General features: G+C 33.4%; 2 protein-coding genes across 6 annotated transcripts in view; one reads left to right on the top strand and one right to left on the bottom strand.

Annotated features, from left to right (window-relative positions):
* LOC111418513 (kin of IRRE-like protein 2) overlaps positions 1 to 23,810 on the top strand; it is a 301,789-nt gene that overhangs the window by 149,337 nt on the left and 128,642 nt on the right. For all 5 annotated transcript variants that reach the window (XM_071195860.1, XM_071195858.1, XM_071195864.1 and 2 more), the window contains exon 3: positions 23,051 to 23,234. In XM_071195860.1, the coding sequence (XP_071051961.1) occupies positions 23,051 to 23,234 (184 nt within the window). The remainder of the gene's footprint in view (positions 1 to 23,050; positions 23,235 to 23,810) is intronic.
* On the bottom strand, positions 1,261 to 6,596 carry LOC111421045 (uncharacterized). Its single transcript, XM_071200893.1, has 13 exons — positions 6,513 to 6,596; positions 6,341 to 6,459; positions 6,214 to 6,292; positions 5,997 to 6,157; positions 5,835 to 5,938; positions 5,734 to 5,780; positions 4,811 to 5,377; positions 2,127 to 2,213; positions 1,957 to 2,075; positions 1,828 to 1,906; positions 1,615 to 1,772; positions 1,451 to 1,557; positions 1,261 to 1,397 (listed from the first exon to the last, which is right to left on the bottom strand). Exons 1-13 carry the CDS (start codon positions 6,586 to 6,588, stop codon positions 1,334 to 1,336), a joined length of 1,767 nt encoding a protein of 588 aa, XP_071056994.1. The 5' UTR covers positions 6,589 to 6,596; the 3' UTR covers positions 1,261 to 1,333.

Here is a 23,810-nt window from a genome sequence, read left to right as displayed (position 1 = left end):
TATTGATGCATCTGAATGTGAAACCCTAAAACAGCAATATTGTTAAGAATAATCTTATATACAACTTTTATACGAAAACTTTTTTTCTAAAACGTTCCAAAACTGTGCTATACTAACAACAATATGTATGTAAAACCACGATTTCGTTTAATTTTCACCTTTTCGAATTTTTCTCGATATTTATGCATCTGAGAGCAAAAATGTAAAAGAGCAATATTGTTAAGAATAATCCTGGCTACAACTTTTATACCAACACTTTTCTTCTAAAACGTTCCGACACCGCACTCTACCAGCAACAACATGTAAAACCACGATTTCATCTAATTTTCACCTATTCGAGTTTTCCTCGATATTTATGCATCTGAAAGCAAAAGCGTAAAAGAGCAATATTGTTAAGAATAATCTTATCTACAACTTTTATACGAAAACTTTTTTTCTAAAACCTTTCCGAAACCGTACTCTACTAGCAACAACATGTAAAACCACAATTTCACTAATTTTCACTTATTCGAGCTTTTCTCGATATTTATGCATCTGAAAGTGAAAGCCTAAAAGAGCAATATTGTTAAGAATAATCTTATATACAACTTTTATACGAAAACTTTTTTTCTAAAACGTTCCAAAACTGTGCTGTACTAACAACAATATGTATGTAAAACCACGATTTTGTCTAATTTTCACCTTTTCGAATTTTTCTCGATATTTATGCATCTGAGAGCAAATATGTAAAAGAGCAATATTGTTAAGAATAATCCTGGCTACAACTTTTATACCAACACTTTTCTTCTAAAACGTTCCGACACCGCACTCTACCAGCAACAACATGTAAAACCACGATTTCATCTAATTCTCACCTATTCGAGTTTTCCTCGATATTTATGCATCTGAAAGCAAAAGAGTAAAAGAGCAATATTGTTAAGAATAATCTTATCTACAACTTTTATACGAAAACGTTTTTCTAAAACGTTCCAAAACTGTGCTTTACTAACAACAATATGTATGTAAAACCACGATTTCGTCTAATTTTCACCTTTTCGAATTTTTCTCGATATTTATGCATCTGATTGTGAGAGCAAAAATGTAAAAGAGCAATATTATTAAGAATAAAGTTAGCTACAACTATTTTACTAAAACTGTTGTTCTAAAACTTTCCGAATCCCATGCTTTACCAACAACAATATGTAACACTACGATTTCATCTAAATTTTACCTTTTCTCAATATTTATGTATTTAAGTTTAGAGTTAAAAATAAAAAAAAGTTATAGCTATGATATTCATTTAATATTGATATATAATATATTTTTGGTATAACAATTTTTTATATAAAGTACTTTAGCATAAATTTTCGCATCCACTTGTTCCAACTTCGTATGGATTCTGTCCAACAATGTTACCACTAAAATATAAAAAAAAGTAATAAACTTTTTCCAAAATGTAATTAATATTTACCCAGGACCATAATTGCACACATAAAGTTTATGATATCGATACCCAGAACGAGAATTTTCATAATGTGTATACCCGCAACCGACGTGGTCTGATTCGGCCCAAACAACCTATAAATTTTATTAATTCAAATCAAATTTACTTAAAATTTCTTTCCTGTTAGTTACTTGTGTATAATGCCCGGTATTCATTGAAAATCCCGAACCAAACTTATACATTTTATGTTCGTTAAAGAACGCGGTTATTGCTCCATTCCAATCAGTGCGAGTATCATAATTTGTGCTAGAAGACGTGTATAAGTTTTGTCCAACCCATGACCAACGTCCTAAAACACAAAAAAATTATGAATATTAAAAGAACCTAAATATTCAATTACTAACCATCTTGTACACTTTTGTGAGCAAATTCGCAAGTATTGGCAATTTTTTGAGCCTCTCTCGCAAGATTCTCATCCCATTTCTACAAAAAATACTGTACTAAACAAAATTTTAATGAAACATAATTTTTACCATTCGTTTTAAATTAATCCCTCTCGGCTGACCGGGAACTTTTCCCTGCGCTATCAATGTTCTAAAATGATTATGAATATCAACAATTGCCTTCTTATCACTTTCAGATACTGCCCGCTCTAAAATAAAACTTCAAATATTATATGTAGTTACAAACAAATATAACTTACGATGAACTGCTTCATTGCAAACAGCGTTTAAGTGCTCAACATAAAACAAAGCAAGTAAAAACAGTTGGAACTTCATTTTGTTTGATTGTTACTGACTGTCCTCTACATTTTCTGTTACATTCTTTATATAGTATATGCGTACGCGTTAAAAGAATATGCGCGATAGGTATTATTTTTTATGGATTTTTAAGTGTGACTTGTTGTAAAAAACCGCTTTTTACTTAAGTTAGGAAATAGATTATTGCATTAGTAATGTATTTTTAAGAAATATGTCGATACAATGTTTCTAGAAGCGGAAGTCATAACAATTGATAATGCATTCACGGGATTTTTTGACGATTGTTTATTTACTTATTTCAAAATGTGATTAAATTAATACTTAATAATAACATTTCAATTATTCGAAAGGAATTAGATCATCGATTAAGTAAATAAAAAAAATATGTTAAACTAAGCCGTAAAATATTTAGTTTATTTTCTTTTCATGAACCTCTATTCATACTTTTGTTGTTGAAATTTTATTGTAGTCTCTTGAAAAGTCTTTGTAATCTCTTTTGCTGTGTTATAAAATACAGGAATTAAATGAGTTTTTACAAGCTTCTCGCACAGTTATCCTCTCACATCCGTTGTTTTTTGCAGTTGTTCTCAAAACCTCCATGCAAAATATGAAGTAGAATACCTTTTCAACTACTAAAGCATATTCAGCGTTTTTATATACTTTACATGATTTTATTTCGTTATAAACGGTAGCAAAGATAACCTAAAATAATTTGATATAATGTAATATTCTATCCAATCTATTTATAACGCTAGCATTGTGCAAAAAATTTCAATTTACAAAGATATGGTATAGAAAGTGAAACAGAGTCCAACAGATTGCGAGCGCTATTTATACTTAACTACTCTTAAACAGGTTAAATGTGATGTATTAGATGTGTACAGGAATTAGAAAGGCTCTGGTTTTTTTGATATTTCTATGCCCAGCAGATTCATGGATCATCAGTGCTTCAGACAGACACAACGCGCATTACCTTGGTAACAAGAAGACCAAACGCGACAATTTTCAACGAGGTTCAGATCCGCGTTCGATTATCAATTATATGTCGAAGCAGAATTGTCTAGTATTTTGGGCATGTACGGCGACTGGACGAAGCAAGTCTGGATAAATTAATGGACCAGGTCAAGGTCGGTGGTAAACGGCCATATGAGAGAGGCATATGACCCTCTAGATTAAGAGCAGACCAAATTAAGAGCATCAACCTAGAAGCCTCTACAAACAACATTAAGAGAAGCTGAAGATCTAGTGCCTCAACACACCATAGACTCTTGATTCCGCTGAATTGAGGGAATAAAACATGATGAAAAACATGTCATGGTGAGAAACATGTTTTCTTGTCGACTCATTTCTCGTTTTGGTGGCGTGCTGCATTTTAACTGCGTTAAGAAATGTCGTTACAGAGCAATATATTCAATAAACATTAAGGTATTAGGTAAAGTTATAAATGATTTTTGGCAGATAATTGGAAAGTGTTCAAACATCGGTTTCCTATAAGTCACTCTTTATTGATGGCAAGAAATCAAGTTGTGGTACTAAAAGCGAAATTGTGGTGTAAACAACCCAAATTGTGGTTTGGCAGAAAATTGTGATACCGCAACAATGGTGTACAACTATTTCTTCAAATGTTGCTATATACATGCTTTTAGGCATTTTCTTCCAGAATTCAGAGTTCAATCATTTTTGGTAATTTATGTAAGACATTTTGCAGCATTTTTGTGTACTGCCTTTTTAGAAAACCTGTCAGCCATCCCTCACTTGCATTCAATATTAGTTTCTTTGTTGACTTGCTCCAATTCCTAAAATTGGTTGTATATCCTAAGTGCTTACTCTTGTAAATCTTTTATCCAAAACATCAGTTGCTGTTTCTGTTTTTCTTTGACATAAGATGTAGTTCTCCGACAGATGTGGAAAAAATTTGTGCAGAAAGTGTATTTGTTGTTTCAAAATCGGGTGAAAATAGTGTTTAAGAACATTTATTGTATACTTGATACATTAGTGTTGTTTTGTTATACAGGGTGATTCGGGAGAAAATGGAAAGATTTTAAGAACATGTCTAGGAAGCTAAAATAAGCGAAATAAGCCCATATGTTCAAATCCGATTTTCATTTGTTTGAGATATTTTGAACAATAATAATTTCAAAATTAAACCAAATTTATTACTAAACTAACAAACCAAAAAAACAAGTAGCATTAATTCACATTAAATTTTCGAAAACTCCACCACCCACTTCGATACACTTATTTGCGCGTTTATAAATGGACCTGGTAGTCAGTTTCAGTGAACGCTCTAATGAACGCCGCAACATTAAGAATACGATCTAGTAGCGCATCCCTTGTGTCCACTTTCCTAGCATAAACTAAGGACTTCATCCATCCCCAAAGACAAAAATCTAGGGGAGTGAGGTCCGGTGATCTCGGTGGCCAAGGGTGCGGGCCTCCTCTGCCAATCCGGCGATTGCCGAAATGCGTATTTAGAAAATTCCTCACATTATTTGAATAATGAGGGGTTGCTCCATCATGTTGGAAGATCAACATGTTGTCGAATATTCATCAATACGTTGTCGAATATTCAAAGGTACATCGTCCAATATTTCCTCTAAATGGTCTTCCAAAAAATGTAACTAACCTTCCCCAGTAAGACGGATATCCAACACAAAAGGACCAAACAACTGATCATTTAGAATGTCGCACCATACATTAATACTAAACCGATGTTGGAAATTGTGTTCTTGCGTGGCATGGGGATTTTCGTCCGACCATCGATGATTATTATGGTAATTGTTAATTCCATCTCGAGTAAATTGAGCTTCATCAGAAAATAATATGCATTTAAGTAATCTTCTGTTTTCACGAATCCATTGACAAAATTGTAGTCTTAATGGATAATCGCTTTCTTGGAGATTTTGTACTTTCTGCAAATGAAAAGCGTTTAAGCCTTGCCGCTTTAATGTTTTCCAAACCATTGTTTGTGGAATTTCGAATTGTATTGCCATACGCCTTGTACTTATCCCTGGATTATTTTCTGCAACATCCAGAATATTTTCTTCATGTTCCAAACTGAGCCCTTGCTGTTTTTCAGAAACAATGCTTGCACTTGGGAACATTCCACTTTCGCCAGCACGTGTAAAAACAGTTTGAAACACTTGCCTATTAGGAATTCTTCGATTCGGAAAACGACGTCGATACTCTTCTACTGAACGAACAGTATTACCATTACAAAAGCCATAAACAAACACCATATCTGCATATTCTCTATGACTGAAAATGTGAGGCATTTTTATTATTTCGTAACAATTACAACTATCACTTTAATTAACATTTTGTTTCAAATTGTCATATAGGATAACGTTGTCAAACATAACTTGATTAACTTTTTAAAAAGAAAAACCTAATTATCTCGAAAACAAATGAAAATCGGATTTGAACATATGGGCTTATTTTGCTTATTTTAGCTTCCTAGACATGTCCTTAAAATCTTTCCATTTCCTCCCGAATCACCCTGTATAACATAACAATCATACCAAAATATCTTTTAACACAAATTCTCACATCCACTCTTTCCTTTTTTATAAGGATTTTCTCCCTCTATGTTACCTCTGAAACAATAAGTCAAATCAAAAAATACAAAATTATGTTACTAAAATAATTACCCTGGTGCATAGTTACATACGTATAATTTTTTATAAGGGAAATCTCCCTCAATTGGAAAATGCGTGTATCCACATCCAACTTTGTTGGTGTTAGCCCATACAAGCTGAAACAAATTAAATTTAATTAATAAATAAAAGAACGTATATTTTATTTTACAGAACCTGAGTATAATCAACAACATTTTTAGTATATTCAGCCCTATATTTATAGTTGTCTTTTTCTCCAAACCAACTGTTTTGGATAACTCCTTTCCAATCTGGTTTTTTATTGTAGTTTGTCGCCATAGAGTTAAATAAATTTTGTCCCACCCAAGACCAACGATCTAAGATATAAAGATAATTCTTTATCTTTTTGAGTTAATTTTTTTAAATGAATTACCATCATTAATTGATACATGTTTGAATTCACAAGTGTTTGCTACATTTTGAGCTTGCTCCGCCAAACTTTCATCCCATGACTATAAATCAAGTTGTTTTATTAACAAATATAAAAGAAGATACATCACCATTCGTTTAAGATTTACTCCTCTTGGTTGACCTTTAACTTTACCATTTGCGATTTGTTTTCGTAAATAATTGTGTAAAGCAACAATTTGGTTTTTTTCATCTTTAGAGACACCCAGTTCTATTAAAAGAATAATATTTTTGGTTTTTTGACAAATTGTAGTGAATTATTACCATAAACTCCATTATCGCATGTTGCATCCAAGTACTTAATCGATAAAATGGACAACAATAAGAGTTGTAGCTTCATTTTTAATACTTAATGAAATAATAGGGGATCTTGTATTATATACTTGTTTTTCAAACAATAATTTAAATTCCTGTGTATTATTTATAAACAAGTTGAATGTTTTAAAATAATCAGTACAATTATTTCTTTATTTTTGTTTTAAATTATTTGCAAATATGCAATAAAATCTAAAAATATTACACCATCATTAATTATATAGTAAATACACAGATATTTTCGGTGACGAAAAACCTTAGACATAAAGTTAACAGATAACCAAGATCGTTCTTTACTACCAACTTTTATTAAGAATTATAAGGAACATTCCTTAATTGCATCATCCCCTCCGCTGAAATCAATTTAGGCTTTGATCGTGGAACTCGCGCCAGATTCCAACCGTATTTAACAGCGTTAGACGCCATCAGGATAGCCCCGGAAGAAATACAAATTACCGCTTAATTAAATTTCAAACCGATTATGAACTTTCGACAGACTCGACGCTAATTTACTTTTGCACCCTAGACACTTCGAGTTGAAAGTTTGTCTCAACCGGATCAGAAAACCACTTCTGAAAATGGTGAGAAAAAACAATTTGGAATAATAAAAATATAAAATGAAAATTTTCATTCATTAATAAAATCCATTTACATTTTGGTTCAACTGCAAGGTCTTATTTTTAGGTCTTTTTCGTTGCGAAAAGAGCGATCATTTACCGATTGCGAAAAGGGGCGCGGTTGCCCTATCGACGTAGAGGGAGTCCCAATTTATTTCCACCCGTCGATATACTTTATACTGTGTAAACGCAAGCGGCCCAGTTGAAAGGCGATATATCTTCGGGATACATATTGAAATTTTCCCTAATGCGTCCATAATTCAAGACGGCGGCAGTTACTTAAATTTTTCTTCTACCCCCAGAGGGACGCGGAATGCCTGCAATGTTCCGACGTCGTCCGGGCTGGCATTCCTTTACTCCACATTGGCCTAATATTAAATCCGGATATCGGAGGAAACGACCGACGATCTCAGAAGACTCGTGCACAGTTAATAAAATGGATTACTTAATATCTTCCCAATGTGGAATCCATAGTCTCTTATAAGATATGTTCATATTGAATTATTCCAAGAATTGAACAAGGAATTTTCCTACATAAAAAATTACATCTCCATGAAATAACGAAGAAAATGTAACTGATCATAAATTCCCTATCAACTTGCCGGCACGTTTAGGTACTCACGAAGGCTTCACTTTGTTTTCCTCACTTGTCGAGCGTTAAGTGCTCGCTTGTCTCCATAATTTATCTACCCTGGTGTTTGTGAGTTGTCCCCAACTATGGCTAACGAACGTCATTAAACAGAGGCGCGACATCGGAACGAAGATAATGGGTAACGACGGCCTCCTTTATAGAATACGAAAACTAGAGTCGATGGGTCCGTTGCGGATCCTCAACGGATAAATTCACTTCCAATAGCAGCACAACGTACGGAATACTGATAAAACGTCGACCTGGGCTCAATTTGTAAACACCACACATGGGGAATGTGCTTTGGGACCGAGTATTACATGGATGCCTTGGAAATACAATAGAATGATGTTGGATTAAAAGAAAACTTCACACTAGAAGATTTTTATTATTTACATAATATTTACAATAACATTTCAAAAATATTTAAATGATAATGTTCAAAATCATATGCGAGTCGTATCTTTTTCCTTGTATCGAAGTTAAAACCTAAATCTGAATAAAGAAACGAAGGAAAACGCGGAAACTATCTAGTTGCTTCTTAACTTTTAAATTCCTTCTAGAAAGTTCGCACGAAACTTATTAGATAAGCTTAAATTTATTTTAAAGGGTTTTAATTTATTGGATAAGCTTTAAATAATTTATTGTGTTATTACCGTAAAGATAGGCAAGAAAGTTTGCAAGAAATGTTAATTTTAATGTGTTAAAACAACTTCACAAATTTTTCACTTTACTGTATAATTTTTAATTTATATTCTCAACTTCCTTATCATGTCTGCAATAATTACCAATCATTTTCAATCCGTTTTTCGGGTCACATGTAGCTCTTTAAATCTATAAATAACTATAATTAAAAAATAAAATTGAAAGACAACAAGGTGGGAGAGAAGAGATTGAAAAGAAGGTTGGTTTGGTGTGACCTATACTCCCTAAGATTTTAAAAATTGATTCTATGACAAACAAAAAGAACCGAGGGTCGTACCAGGTTACTGAAGGTTTTTTGGGGGACAAAATTTCTACTCAATTATTGATTCGATATTGCGTAAACCTGCAAATTTAAAAAATGTATTTTTGAACTCTGACTGAATTCCGAGACAACAACAAAATTAACGGACTTTGCGTTTTCAACTGTCATGACAATTTAAGGAAGACGAGAAGGATCTATTTCTCTGCCTAGTAGTATCTTTGTCACATCAATTATTATTATACTCGAGTCTTGAACACTAAAATAATTAATTTCTACCTATCTCTACTTTCTAGTATTTTTTTAGCATTTATAGTGCAGTGGCTTAGAAGTGTGTTAAATCATGAAAATTTTCCTGGTCATTACGATGTATCTCGCTGTGATAGGGTTGATTGGGGAAGGAGTTCTGTTTTGCACACCTGTATATACTCATGTTATGTCTATCACGACAATTAGTTTAGAACATATTTAACGTTCTGTCTAGTAATTAACAATGATAAACCCATATATCACTGAACGTCTTCTTCAGTAACCTTAGTGAAGTAAGCTGCTAACCTAATAACATGAGCTGGATGCTTGATATCATTTTGTTGTTTTCAGACACCGTTTTCGATATATGTCCAGTAGAGGACACTTCATGAATAGTGGACATAGCTCCACCTTCATGGCCAAAAACTATATTCATGCAACATTCGCGGTACTGAATCTGACGAGTTAATCTTTCTGAACTGTATCATGAAACATCCAACCTTTTTACTCAAAGATTGTAGTTTTGCCTTTATGACACTTCTTTAATATATGTTAAATTTAATTATTAAACATGTGACTTGTCTTCTTTGAAAACAGAACATATTCTATTGATGTTTCGAAGTGTTGGATCAGATCTACTGGTTGAAAACTATACTCCAATAATGATTATTAAAAACAAAATTATATTCTCTTTAAATATTAGAAGTTCAGATTTTCAGTATACTGCTTGCGAAACTTTTCTGTTTTACACCATTATCCGTGCAAACTTTTTTAATTTTATTTGAGTGATAGAATAAAATATGTTGGTATATATGATTGATTATATGATGAATATAATTACATTTTGGACAACTAACAGTTGTTCACCAACCTTTGTGAATGATCTTTTAACCGAAATGATGGGAAAAAGAAGTGAGGGGCCGTTATCTTCTTGTTCTCAGTTTAGTATTTTTCCTGTTATTGATTAGATGCTGATTGCCACGATTGTTCCCATTTCTAGGGTGATCTGCCTGATGTCCCTTTTTTCGTGGATCGATTGCGTTTGCATATTTAGACTATTTGGTATTATGTCATTCTGTCCACATGCTGACTCCATTGGCACTTTCTTTCCTTAGCCCACCTGTCAATACAAGAAATTGATCTCTCTCTTATCGCTTTGATCGTTTGTCAGTCTTAGTCCTAGAATCGATCTGAGGGACTTCATCTCTACCGTTCTTAGTTTCTGTTTTGTTCTTCGTATTTTTGCTCAGCCTTGCCTGAAACACCCCGCGATTTTTAATGCTTTTGTTTTGCTTTTGTTTGGTTTTGCGCCTCCTTATATGTATAAGATCGCTTGAAATTTCGATTCCCAGATAGTTGATAGTTACATCTTCCATCTTCTAGGCTTTCTAATGTTTTGGTTTTTTCTGTGAAAATGGAGATCATCTTCGTTGAATACTTTAATCTTTGTTTTTTAACTATGAGTCAAGATTTGTTTATTTGGTTAATTACATTATTTTGGCTGCAATTCTTAGGTGTGATTCATCAGCAATCAGCTGACTACAGACCATCTCCAGTATAAACATAGAATTGGAAGGTTTAACGCAAATCAGTAGACTTTGTAGAAATACAATTCATTTCTGCCGCATACTTTTGCTCTAAAATCATAACATCATCTCATTTTGTAACCTTCGGCTGCTGTCGATTGGTGTGTACTGGTGCTACAGGATCGATAGACAACGATACGGTTAGCTTGTCTGTTCCCATTATTGTAACTTTTGGTGACGTTAACACAGAAATGGTTTCACTGTAACAATCATTTGATTTATCCACTCTGTATCATACCTTGTGCTTTATAATTAACTATTAACTGTTTTCAACATTGATTTTTAAAATAGTTTATTTTCAATTTCCCACTAATTTTTTTCATCCGTTTAGGCAGGACTTCTACTTCTGCCCATAACTGATTACCAATTAAGTTGTTTCATCATCATTTTCTCCAGAATTCTTGCCAGTAACTTCACCATTAACATTTTCAGGTGGGAATATTGTTACTACATCTGGGGCTTTATCATCAAAAATTTCAAATTCTTCCAGTATCTTGTAAAGATGAAAAATTTTATATAGTACATAACCTTCTCGCTCTATCTGCTTACAACGCGCAGTATCGCATCAGTGGAATAAGGGGGAACTTAATCGTTATTGCTCTTTCAAGTAAAGAGGTGCTGATGCCATCCAGCGAGAAAATAGGGAACTAATTCACTTAGATAACTCATTATAGCACCATCAGAATGCTTATACTTCATTTGTAAAAAAAATAGGTCAAGTCCACAAACTTATTGCTGAATTACCGTCTTATTCCTGAGACGCCAGGAATATATAATTGAATATATAATTTCAGCTTAAAAATTAAATTAAAACAATTTCATGAATGTATTATCATCTTGTTCAAAATAGAAGTTACTGTATCCATGGAATGAGGTAGCCTTTAATCACGTGCTTGACCAACTTTCGATTACCAGTTAGGATGGAAAAGTAGGACACCGTTGGGGATAGTAGTTATCGTGGAAAGCGGCGTAGAGTGGGCTATCCATCGAAGGAATATTTCCGAACGCCAAGTTGAATCACGTATCCGGCATTTGCCTTGTGTTTTAGAATAATGGCCTAGGCGCGCACGCGATATATATGTCTGGCCACAGGTTCGCAAGCCACTCGTATACATTACGTCGACCATAAATATATATAACGCCGGTCGCGTTTGCCGCAGCAAACACACCGGAAGTGGTCCGCGTCTACGTGGAAGATGAACTATTACGTAACGAACCGGCCGTAAACCAAATGGAAATTTACGTCGCTTCGCCGTTGAAAATAAACACGCTCAACATTCGTTGAGGAGTGAATATCTAATTTTAGGGATGCACAGGCTTTTCGGACTAAATGGGATAACGAAATAACGAATTCGCTGCAAATCAAATTTTAAGGGGATGAGTGCTTGGGATTCTATTTCAACTGCTTGAATTAAGATGTAATAATACCTAATGAGAAATACGACACCTAATTAAATAATTTTAAACTGTTTTAAAAAACACTAAACAGTATTATTGTATCAATTAGTTTAGATTATGTTTTAGTTAATTAACAACGTATAATGAAATAGACAAACATCGACATGAACCACCTGATCATTATCGAAATAATAATTCATTTACGCCATCAAATACGGATTAACTAGAGAGAAACTAAATACACTTATCAATTAATTCACAGAAATGTGAACTAATCCGATTGCATATTACGTAGTGCGCAGCATCATTATGCATACACTACAAAGGTATCCGTAGCATGCTAATGATTTGAGGTCAATTAACTATACTATACATCAAAGGTATTGATGTATGCAGTATTATTATTGAAAATAAATCTATTTGTAATAATTTTGGTTGCTAACTAAGATAATCATTAAAGTCCATTTAGTATTCCAAATAATATTCCAAATATTATAGATAATAGGAAAAACGATGAGCCTAACAACTCTAAACACGATCTACACCGCTGTGTAAAATCACCGCAAAAAGCTGCTTTGGGAGCAGAGGAAACCAACAGAACGTGGACATAGAGCACACGAAGTTTTTAATTTAAATCAAGAAGATGAACTGTGTAAATTAAAATCGTTGTGCAGAAATATGTTTTGGTTTTTCTACAAATGAAATCAGGAAACTTACATACAATTTGACAATTAAACATAATTTGCCACAATCTCCAACGTGAGATAGAAATTTGATGGTTTAAAATAGTTTTGGTCGTTTATTATTATAATTTTTCAATATAAAAAAATGCCAGTGATGTCAACAGGCACTACCAATCCTTCTGGATAGATTCAAGACGAAACATGCATTGCTTTTCTTCGGCACTTTGCTAAACACACAAATTCATCATTGTTGTATAGAATGTTATCAATATTAGATAACCACTCATTCCATATTAATCTACAAGTCTTGGATTATTGTAAAGTAGATGGTATAGTCTTATATACTACGCTCACAAGCTCCAACCACTCTATCGGTCTGTGGCTAAATCTTTAAAAAAAGTTATTCATACAACTTGTGAGGTATGGATACGGAACTCTCCAGGAAATACCACGTCATTTATGACATACTAAGTATTATTGTAAATACTATGATCTTACGCAAAGTAATATTCAGGTTGGATTTCGTAAAGCAGAAATCAATTCAGGATCATTCTTAGTTTACCAACAGTAATGGTGTTCAATAACACTAATCTACAACCCTCCAGTTCTATTAATTCAACTAAGTCAAATCCATTAGTGCGAATTGTGAACACTATCAAATTCCATCGTTGACGTTACCACCTAAAAACCTTAAAGGGAACAGCCACTTAGAAGTTGCATACATGCCATTTACTAGCTTTCTAATTGTATTCAGAAGAATACGACCATTCCCGAAAGCTCTTATGATAAAAGCCCCAGAGAGAAGCATAAGACATGAATATGGAGATAAATTAAAAAGATCAAAAGTTAAAACAGTAAGGCATCATGTAAATGGGCAAGAAATAAGATGGATTATATGTGTTTAACCTGTATTAATCTCTGAATTGTCACCACTTATGATAAATCCATTCACTTAGACAAGACAAGGATAGGAAGGACAATAGTGGAGTCCTAAAAGAAGAGGAAAAAAGAAAAATAATAGCTGAGATGGACTACTAAGATGTACCTGAACTTTCAGATCACAACACAAGCAACAGAAGCTACAATACAAAGAATAGAGAAAAGAGGGTTGGAAATGGTTTGATCACCTACTCAGAATTTATGGCACAAGATGGCCCAAACGATAGTTTGAATGGAGACCATCGAGAAGGAATAAAAGAGGAAGACTACGTAAATCCTAGGTTGAAGAGGTGCGGAAATTAGATTAACGAGGAGATTACCAGATCAATTTCCGTCTTACAGGCCAATCTCTCTGCTCTTTGAAATTTCAAAGCGTTTCGAAAAGGTGTTTCTTAAAACATTAAAATTGGTTATTGAAGAAATTAAATACTCAACTATTAATCAGATTCACAGCATCATAGATATAATTGAAAATTCGCTCAGGCTTTTGATGGAGTGAGGCGCGAAACTGTTTTTGCGAACCCCGTTTTCACAAATGCTGAAGTCTTATATCTCAGATCGAGCCTTCAGTGATAATCAAGAAAACGCTTACTCTGAACTTTAAACAATTTACGCACGAGTAGAACAAGGGAGTGTACTAATAATATTTCTGAAATAAATACTGCTGCAATGGCTGTGGGCAAAGATCATGACGGGGCAGTAAACAAACATTAGTTAACAACATTGCCTACAGGATCCATCTGCCTATACTAATTTTACAAACAACAGCGACCTACATAAACAATATCTAAGTGCCATATGCCAATACAGGAAAATATTTGGGTATAACACTATTCGCCAAACTGCGTTGGAAAGCACCTGCCAAATTACTTTTATACAAATAAACTGACAATGTTGTGTGGCCATATGACATCCAGCTGTGGGGTCGTGCCATTGAGAATAGTTCAGAAGCAGTCAAGCAAACATAAACTTGGATGAAAGCTTTATGAAAACTTGAAGTAAAGTTGTTACGATTCAAGGAGTGGTATTGGGTCAGAGTAGGTTTAAGTACAACATATTGTTTGACAATGGATAATTTTTATAAGTCACTTGGACTAGCTAATCTATTGATAAAAAAGTTAGATTGATGTTTAAGGAATATTGCGTGTATTACAATAAGAAGTACTAAGTGAACTGAATATTTTAAGCTCTGCCATTCGCAGTCCATTAATGGTAGATAAAGAAAATCGGAAAGAAACAATAAAAAATGACAACTTGTATTTTATTCACTTGATTTACATCTAAAAGTAATAGAAATCTCCATTCAAATATATAAAGCTACTAGCATTTCAAGAAGTGGACGGCCATCAAACGTCCTAATACCACTGAGATGATCAGCACGACATTTTCTATCATTTGTACCATCAACAGCAAAGAAAGCAATTCATCTCGACCGTTTTTCCTCTGCTCAAGAGAAAAAGAATGAAAACAATAAAAAGCAATTATCTAAAAACGAACGCTTTTTAATTTTTAATTGCTGTGTTAAGGGATTAAAAGACAAATAGTTAAAATATTGTTCTTATCAATCAGTTATTTAATAATAAGTCAAGTCAAGTCTTCAAACCTAAATTGTTACAACTGTACCCAAGCTACCGTACTTATTCATGATCGATAAAATCATTTACGTGTGTGGATAGATATGGCCATTCCATTAATGTAGACTCTAAAAGCGCAGTTCAAACAACACGATTAAAGTTAACGTGTAAATTCCGGCAGTTATCCCTAGAGGACCAATATTATCTGAAATTTAAATCACGAATAATATCGCAATTACAATTTAAAGTTGTTATTCATAGCTTTTTGGAATGATTCCATGAAAAAGCTAACAGCTAATAATGTAAATTATCTTGATTTGACTATTTTATTAAAAATTTTGTTTTATAAAAAATGGGTGTACTATGTTTTTTTAATAAAGGAAATTGAATTAGTTTTGTATGACCCAAAAAAATCTCTAAGATGAAAGGTTTAATCAAAATTTGTGGATATTCTATGTCAAAATAACGACCTCGCCCAGGTCCCCGTATGCTTATAAATTCTCATATAAACCGCAGTAAAAGAAATTGTACAGTCGCCATTTACGTTTTCCCTACAGGAAATGGGACTTGGGGGCCTACTGAGCGGCAGCAAAAATACCAAAGATGGCTGATAAAGGCTTTTCAAATGAAGACTACACCGGTCCGTTTAGGGTTAAACGTAACATGATTTTAGGACGCACTTTCGTTAACCTTTGCCCCCAGGCAATATAATCTCAAAATTAGATATTCAACCCGAGTTTTTATAGGAATAAATTGTACAATCTCGTACGATTATTAAATAATCTATTGATTTTCTTTAAACTAATTTGATCTAGAGTAGAATTCTACTAAATTCAAACAATTACGAAATGGATTTCCAGCAGAGTTATATCCTGGTATAATTGCCATATATTTCGAGTGCCACTGTTAACCAAGATAACAGAGGATAATTTAATGAAAATGAAATTTAATTTACCTCTAGCAAAATTTGCGCCATCCGCAGGGGGTATTTCAACGATGCCACTGCCAATATGGTCCACACCGTAATATATTCAGGAGGCTTTAATTGCATCATTACCGTGGTATTTTACACCGATAATGGCCGTGATTGCATTAATACCCCAACGTAATTCGGATAGCACACAAAGTCGAGAGAGGATAATGTCGAATGGGTAGCACTATCGGACCAATTTAATACCATAAACATTAAGGTGACCGAAATTTATAGCAATAAATCACTATAATCTTTAAAAAGTTAAAACAAAAATTTCAACTTGTTAAAACCGATTATAAAGGATTTTTTATTTACTAAACATTACAGTAACGTTATCGATTTTGATTTTCCTCGCATAATATTTCGAGTTTCATATCAATTTTCTAATAAATAATTTAAATCTTATGCGAATATAGGTAATTATCTGAATGGATGGAGATTCTTGAAATCTTGCCAGATGTCAGCAGACTTTTTGCTGTTAAGTAAAGATTAAATTAAATTTGTTTTATTTTCTTCCTCTTGCGACGATCTACTTTCGTAGCGTGAATTTTAATATCCCAGAATTCCATGAAGTATTAAGACATTGTTATAGTTGCTCCGTGGAGTTGAATATTCTTGTATTAAATTCCTCAGACGCTAATATTTTATTATATTACACCTACATAAAAAATCTGGAATTTGATAAATTTATTTTATTACACACATTTCAAAATACTCGTGAATCGCTAAAAACTTGTACCATTTCGTTTTATAACTAAATCAATAAACAAGAATAATTAAGTTAACAAAAAAAGTTTAAAACATGCTATAAATTTTGAAATAATAATTCCGGATTACATTTTAATCGGCTTTCTGAGAGCTTCATTAAGAAATTGTCAAGGTTATATGACAATTGTAATAGCACCTAATAAACAGCGGCTACCAGCATTTAGTTACAAGGTTCATTTGAATAAATTAACATACCGCCCAGTAGTTAATACAGCTTTCCGTAACGCAGTCACAAGTCGTTGGCTCATTCAAATTGTACTGTACCCTACGATCCAATGAATAGTTAGATCTATTACAATTAAACTAAATGTAATTTATGCGTAAATATTAAAAATTCGATTAAAATCGCTTTATTAAACAACTTTTTGAAATATTTGCAAACTATCCTCCTATATATTCTCTTTGAGATAATAATTTTATTACAAGTATAGTTGATTCGTGGAGACTCTGATATATTTTACATGTGTACATAAAGGTGGGTTCTGTTCGAGCTAAATTATCTAAAGAAAGAAACGACGGAGATAAATATCAGGTGAAATGGAGTAAATCAAAATCTAACAAAACTTTCTTACATAAAAATGCAAAGGCGATGTTGATCAAGTTGGCGAAAGGGAAGAAAGTTGTTCTACAAAGGTTATTTTCGAAAATCTGCTCTTGATTAGCTGTTGACATTTGGTTAGCCAAGGTTGAATTGAATGAAAAAGCTAACACAGAACATTCTCTGATCTCTGAAGGGATCTCTGATCACTTTGTTTTCAGAGTATTTTACTTGACTTAATTAAACTTCTCTTCTTCAGGATTTTGATTTACATGTTAAAGGATGGCTATTGCCAACAGTGCTTATACAAGATTGCCGAGAAGACCAAGGTATAGAATATGTAAATTCTTACAAATATATACCCGATATTTATGTACTGACTCATAGAGCATCATTCGAAGCCACAATGCTTTTATTATCCATTTGACGTAGTGTTTGACTCATTACTGTTCGAATACTAGACTTACGTGCCGACAATCCAATCTTACAAACCACTTGAATCGATGATGAGGCCGATAATAAATAATTGAAATACGCCGATAAGAACAAAAATCTTCGCGAATTAGCAAAACAAAATCTGGAGTCAAATTGTTTGCCTGAAGAATATTATACTATAAAAATAATGATGTTATTACTTTACCATTTAATTTAGCAGGTTTCACAAGTTATTAAGATATTAAGTATAGTTACAGATTTGACATATTATTGTCCAGAATATGTGCCAGACACAGGGCATCATACAGAATTAATTTTGGATTAAACTGTTATACGTTATCCTCGCGTATTAAGACAGAAGATGCTTGATTTAGTATACTTAAGCTGAAATCCTTTGCGGCCGAGGCGCTACATCGATCTCATCGGCCTTTCTCTCATAGCAGTCATATAAAAATGCAGTTGCATAAATGTGATATGCGTTTACTTCATGCATTAAGACAGAAGATGCTTGATTGAGAGTACTTATGGCAAGGTCGCTTGCGGGCGAGGCGCTATATCGACACCAATTTCGGGATATTTTTCAAACAAATGAATATTAAAGACATTTTCAAGTATGATAGAAGTGACCTCACTAATGGTATTGCCATGTTATCTCTTCATCTCATTTCGCCTCTTTCTTTATCTTCAATTCATTTTTGTCCTTATTATGTCGGGTTGGTCAGTTTTGATAACCAAACGGTGTATATAAGATGTATAACCAAAACGGTAATTTTTTAGGAAGTAGTTTTTTATTTCTTGTGTCGAATTCGCCGTATTCAATGCGATCTGCTTCACTACTTATGTATATACAGTGTGTCCCCGGATAGGTGAAACGACTCTTATAAAATGTTAAATTTTTTCTATTATAATTGTCATCTTTTGGGGTTCAGCCCTGCTTGGTTAAAGACTAATTTTGAACATATTTTCAAATTTTAAAAAACAAGGGTGTGTTGACACTAAAGCAAAAAGTTCTTGTGTGTCAGGTAAAGTATCTTTTCTATTTACAGTATGGTAAAATGTTACTAAGAAATTCTATTCAGAATGAAAAGTTATGACCATATGCAAATTTTCGGAATCATCGGCCTACTTTGATAAAACCCATTGTTTATTATTTTCGTCAACAGTACTTTATTAGAATTTTTTGTTTTGAGATTCAGATTATTCGAGAGAAATAAACAAACCGTTCTTAAAATGTTCACAAAAAATTAAGTGTGTGTTCACCCACAAAAGAAAACAGTCAATAAGTTTCTTATTTCCTGCTGTAAGAAATCTTTTGATTAAACGCCAACAAGTAGTTCTTTTAATTCCAGTATTTGGAAATTGTTCACTAAATAGAGCAATAACCATATTTATCGGGTTTTCCCCGGTTCCATAACACTGAATCACATAAACTTTGTCCTCTAATGTTAACATTGTACTTAAAAAACAGTTTAAGTTTACTAAATTACAGATTAACAGTGACAGGAAAGCAATTTTGTTTTTCCATGACAGTCTTTGTTAAAAATAAAATTGTTTGTTATGGATTTTTTCAAAATAGGCCGATCATTCCGAAAATTTGCATATGGCCATAGTTTTTCATTCTGAACAATACTTCTTAGTAACACTTTCACGTACTGTAAACAGAAAAGGTTTACCCTACACAAAAAGCGTTTTTCTTTCACTGTCAAGGCTCACTTCTTTTTTAAAAATTGAAAATATGTTCAAAATTAGTCTTTAATCAAGCAGGGCTAAACCACAAAAAATGACAATTAATATCTAAAAAATTTTACCTTTTATAAGAGTCGTTTCACCTATCCGGGGACACACTGTATATGTTACCGCCAATCTGTATAATTCAGGTAATCTATACAATGCCTAGGTATGTATAAAATACCTGGGGAGTCTAGGCAATGTGTGAGATATTATGAAGATTAATGTTCCTTAGATACTTTACCTAGGTAATGCATACAATTCTTAAGGATTACATAGAGTACCTGCTGGTCGACCGGCAATGTGTAAAATAAATAGATTTTGGTCTGTATGTATCAATTTTTACTCGTAACAAACTTTTTTATAATCTATAAGTTGTCTACTGGCCTCTCAGAATTGAGTAAGTAAAAAAATATATTTATTTATTCTTACATGAGGAACTATTGTGACATTTTGAAGTGCATAAAATCTTACTTTTAAGAGATGAACACTTTTTAGTATCACAGTGTTTTTGGCAAGTACGTTTAATAAATCCCTGACCTGTCCCCGTAGATTGCAGATTCGCAACTGTACAAAACGTCGTTTCTTGATTAGGGACATCTTTTTTAAGTAATTCTTGACGACAAACCGTAAACTGCTGTCTTAAATACAAATTCTTTACAACAGCTTGTTTTGTTCCTATTTAATAAAATTCGTCATCCGTTTTTTGTAAGACTGCAGCTAGTATATAGCGAGCATCACCACGACCTCTGTCGACTTCCGGAACAGGAACCCAATGGCACAGGTAAAACTTTTTTCCAGAAGTGTTAAGCATTTTCTGAGCTTGCTCTGTTAAATTATCTTTGGAACTGAGCGGTTCTCTACAGCTAAAGCGTTTTTAAGCATAATGGGCAAACAACTTTAGAACCATAGAATTCTCCGGAGCAGCACAAATAGCATGAATGGCTCAGTACAACCACAGCACTAAAGGTTGTCCATGTACATCAGAAGGAAGACTTTTAACATTCGCAGGTTCATCAATAATCTTCGCACTTCAGATAGTCATGTGTTTATCGTCATGTTCATCAAACGCACTTTGAGCATTTGAAGCTTCATTACGGATCACAGAACTTTCGATGACGGGGCTTACACACATTGCCGGAATAGCATTCAGTATTTTATAGAATACCTAGGCAAAGTATAAAATTAATAATATTTCATATATTACCTAAACGTTTTAGGTATTCTATAAATTGCTTAGGTATTGTACGGAATACCGGATTATACAGATTGCCGGTAACATATACAATTATCTCGGTATATATTTATGTCTATTTTTTTCTACTTTCTGTCTTTCGACCTTCTAAGTCAGCTCTTCGATTGCTCTTATATCAGCTTCTAGTTCTTCTAATCTATTTTGAGATCAGATCTCCTACGCTTTCACTAAGGAGCAACATATCATAACTAAACCATCATTAACTTCGTTTGTTTTGAACGTTGCTTTCAACTCCTACGCATTGGGTTCCTTGTTTGGGGGAAGGAAATTTCCGTAGACTCACGATCTTGCTAGTGGTCGGTTCTGATTCACTATGTTTTCAAAAAATATTTTCAGTTTCTTTTGCATTTGTTTGCAAATCAGTGTCTTACAACAGCTTTCAATATCTTCTAATGTGCTTAAATTCACATTTTATGGTATATTGTTACCATGATTTTCCTTTTTTCCCGTTTATTCTTATTGATATTATCTCTGATATCAGATCGTTACTGGATTGCTTGTTTAAATCTTCTTGAATAGCTTTTCAACTCTGGCTTCGATTCATAGTTATAAAACTCAACTTTCTCATCTTCCAGACATTTGTTAAGTTTTAAAAAATCGTCTTCTATCCAAAGTTCTATATTGATACCTATTAATTTACACCCAAAGGCCTATTGTGCTGTACAACTGCGTTTAAAGATTAGAAGAAAGTGGTAAAAAAAATTATTAGACGATTTAAGATGATAATGTCATTATCGAATAACTTTGAAAAGACTTAATAGTAAGAAACAGTATGAAGTTAGGATTTAAATTTTAACGATTAAAATTAAATACTTTTATCGCTATGATGGTTGTTCGATAAGATTAAACTCCTTTCACATTACATGGTAAAGGCGAAACGCCATCAATGTATCGTGTTGTGTCCGGTCCACTGCAACTCACACCGCCGATCGATAACTTAGTGCTGTATCAAATACAAACTAAATGAACGTTTTCATACCAGACCGCTTTTTCATAAAAAAAGAAGTGGTCGAGCACCGCTATTTCAGGAATTATGTTCGAGTAATAGAGAAAATAAATTACCATCAACAATATCGTGTTATGTCAGCGAGTTCATATCTCCAGAAAGCAAGCAAATTAGGCCTTTCTGCAACCATTTTACAGTATTAATTTTGGTACAAGTACTTAACTTTGAATTGTCTTAATGCACTCAACCACAATAAGTTTACTTGTTGGCGATTCGTTGATCTAAATTGCATAGAATTCAATTAATGTTAATTTAAAATTATTAATGAGTTCGTTTTAAATCTTCTAATTAAATAAAAAAATGTTTTCATTTGAGGTTCGGTGAAACTGTGTCCAATTTAAAAACTTTTAATTTTGGTGTAGATTCTACGCTATTGTAGAGTGTGCGATGTTGGAGTGATTTGTTTACTCTGGTATAAAATTTATGGGGTAACTCGACTTTATTATTTGAGATTTGCTATTGATTTAGTTCCCGGTTTCTAAAATCAGATATCATTTCTATCACAAGCGACCTCAGCATGTAACTTTGTCGATTGAGAACGATAAAACAACAAACTATTTGTTTTTGTGTTAATAAACTAAACTATTTGATTAAACAACAAAATAATTTTTTGATACTTTAATAAATATGTTCAAATCCATATAAATCACACTTTAGATAAAAAAACAATTGATTTATTAGAAGCTGATAAGTACTAAACGAGAATTCTAATAATGCTAAAAGCTATAGAGAGCACAGACTACAATAGAAGACGTAGCTTGGCCTCGCTATATCTCGATAAGCACTCCCGATTTAAGACAAGATTGATCTGCCTTATTGTCGAAAGAGTGTTTTTTTGCAGGCTAACTTGTTCTTATCCTTCGCAACTATTTCTACAACAAATTAGTTTTTGATAATAACACGATATCGTTTTGTTAATTTATATAAAGACAACCATTAAATTTATTAACAGTTGTTAATAGTTTCACACCAATATTTCCATTTTTTTCCAAAACGAGTAGAGTTGAATAACAGACGTCACCGCGATGTGTTTATTTACTCAGGGCCAATTCTGTCGCATGTGGGCTTGTTTTATGCGGCAAAGCTTTTTTTGCTCGTCTACTACAAATCGTAAAAGCTAACAGTACGCTTTCTGCCTTTTCACAGCCAGTCGGAATGTACATGCATAAGTACGAATGGTCCGGGTCCCAGGAGAGCGGAGATTGCTCCATTTGGATTAGGGCGGCTCAGCTACAGTTCGACGATGGCAGCTGGGAATGTCAGGTCACGGCAAGTGACTTCCACACACAAGATGCCCTCACTAGTTATCCAGTACGATTGGTTGTTAGAGGTAAGTTTTATTTCAACTCTGAAAAAATTAATTTTGTTACTTTTTTCTGTTACAACATAGTCAATTAATACATTCACAAGTCAAATGAACTCCGCTTTTATCATAAAGGCAGATTTGAAGCGGACTATAAACACAACAAATACTCGATCCTCTGGGAGAGACCGTAACGTATGCAAACGACGCATGATGTAAGCGAAACGGGGCGAAGTAGCGCGTTAATTTCGATGGGGTTGCCCATTGTCATACAAAACCCTAAAGATAAATAGTTTCCTCGCGGGTGAAAGGGCGAAACCTCGCGGGGCCTCTGGAAATATTTCACGAGCTATAAAATTTTCGGCGAGTATATATTTTCTTAAATAGTCTTATCGTCGCCCTCGGCCAGTCAGATGCAGATACGCTTTTATTTATACTGTCCTAGGGTTGCCATAAGAACGACGACGCCGCCGCTTTACTTTTATAAATAAAGCAAAGATAACGACGGCAGGCATAATGCAACTCCGGGCTCTTTGTCGTGCTCGTAAATTATCCATTCACTGAGGGTTGAAATTATTTTTTTTAAGTTTATTTGCTTCATTG

The sequence above is a fragment of the Onthophagus taurus genome, chromosome 1 (genome assembly GCF_036711975.1).
Source record: "Onthophagus taurus isolate NC chromosome 1, IU_Otau_3.0, whole genome shotgun sequence".
In the NCBI taxonomy this organism is placed as follows: Eukaryota; Metazoa; Arthropoda; class Insecta; order Coleoptera; family Scarabaeidae; genus Onthophagus; species Onthophagus taurus.
Note: the sequence above shows the minus strand (reverse complement) of the source record. Positions and strands in the feature narration are given on the sequence as shown.

What these genes read in the sequence shown, in the direction of transcription:
- LOC111421045 (XM_071200893.1), bottom strand. Translation starts at nt 6,588, where the DNA reads ATGAAGCTACAACTCTTATTGTTGTCCATTTTATCGATTAAGTACTTG. An exon ending in GTATGTAACTATGCACCAGG is followed by an intron (nt 5,781 to 5,834) that starts GTAATTATTTTA and finishes TTATTGTTTCAG; the next exon opens with AGGTAACATAGAGGGAGAAA. An exon ending in GTGTGCAATTATGGTCCTGG is followed by an intron (nt 1,398 to 1,450) that starts GTAAATATTAAT and finishes TTTATATTTTAG; the next exon opens with TGGTAACATTGTTGGACAGA.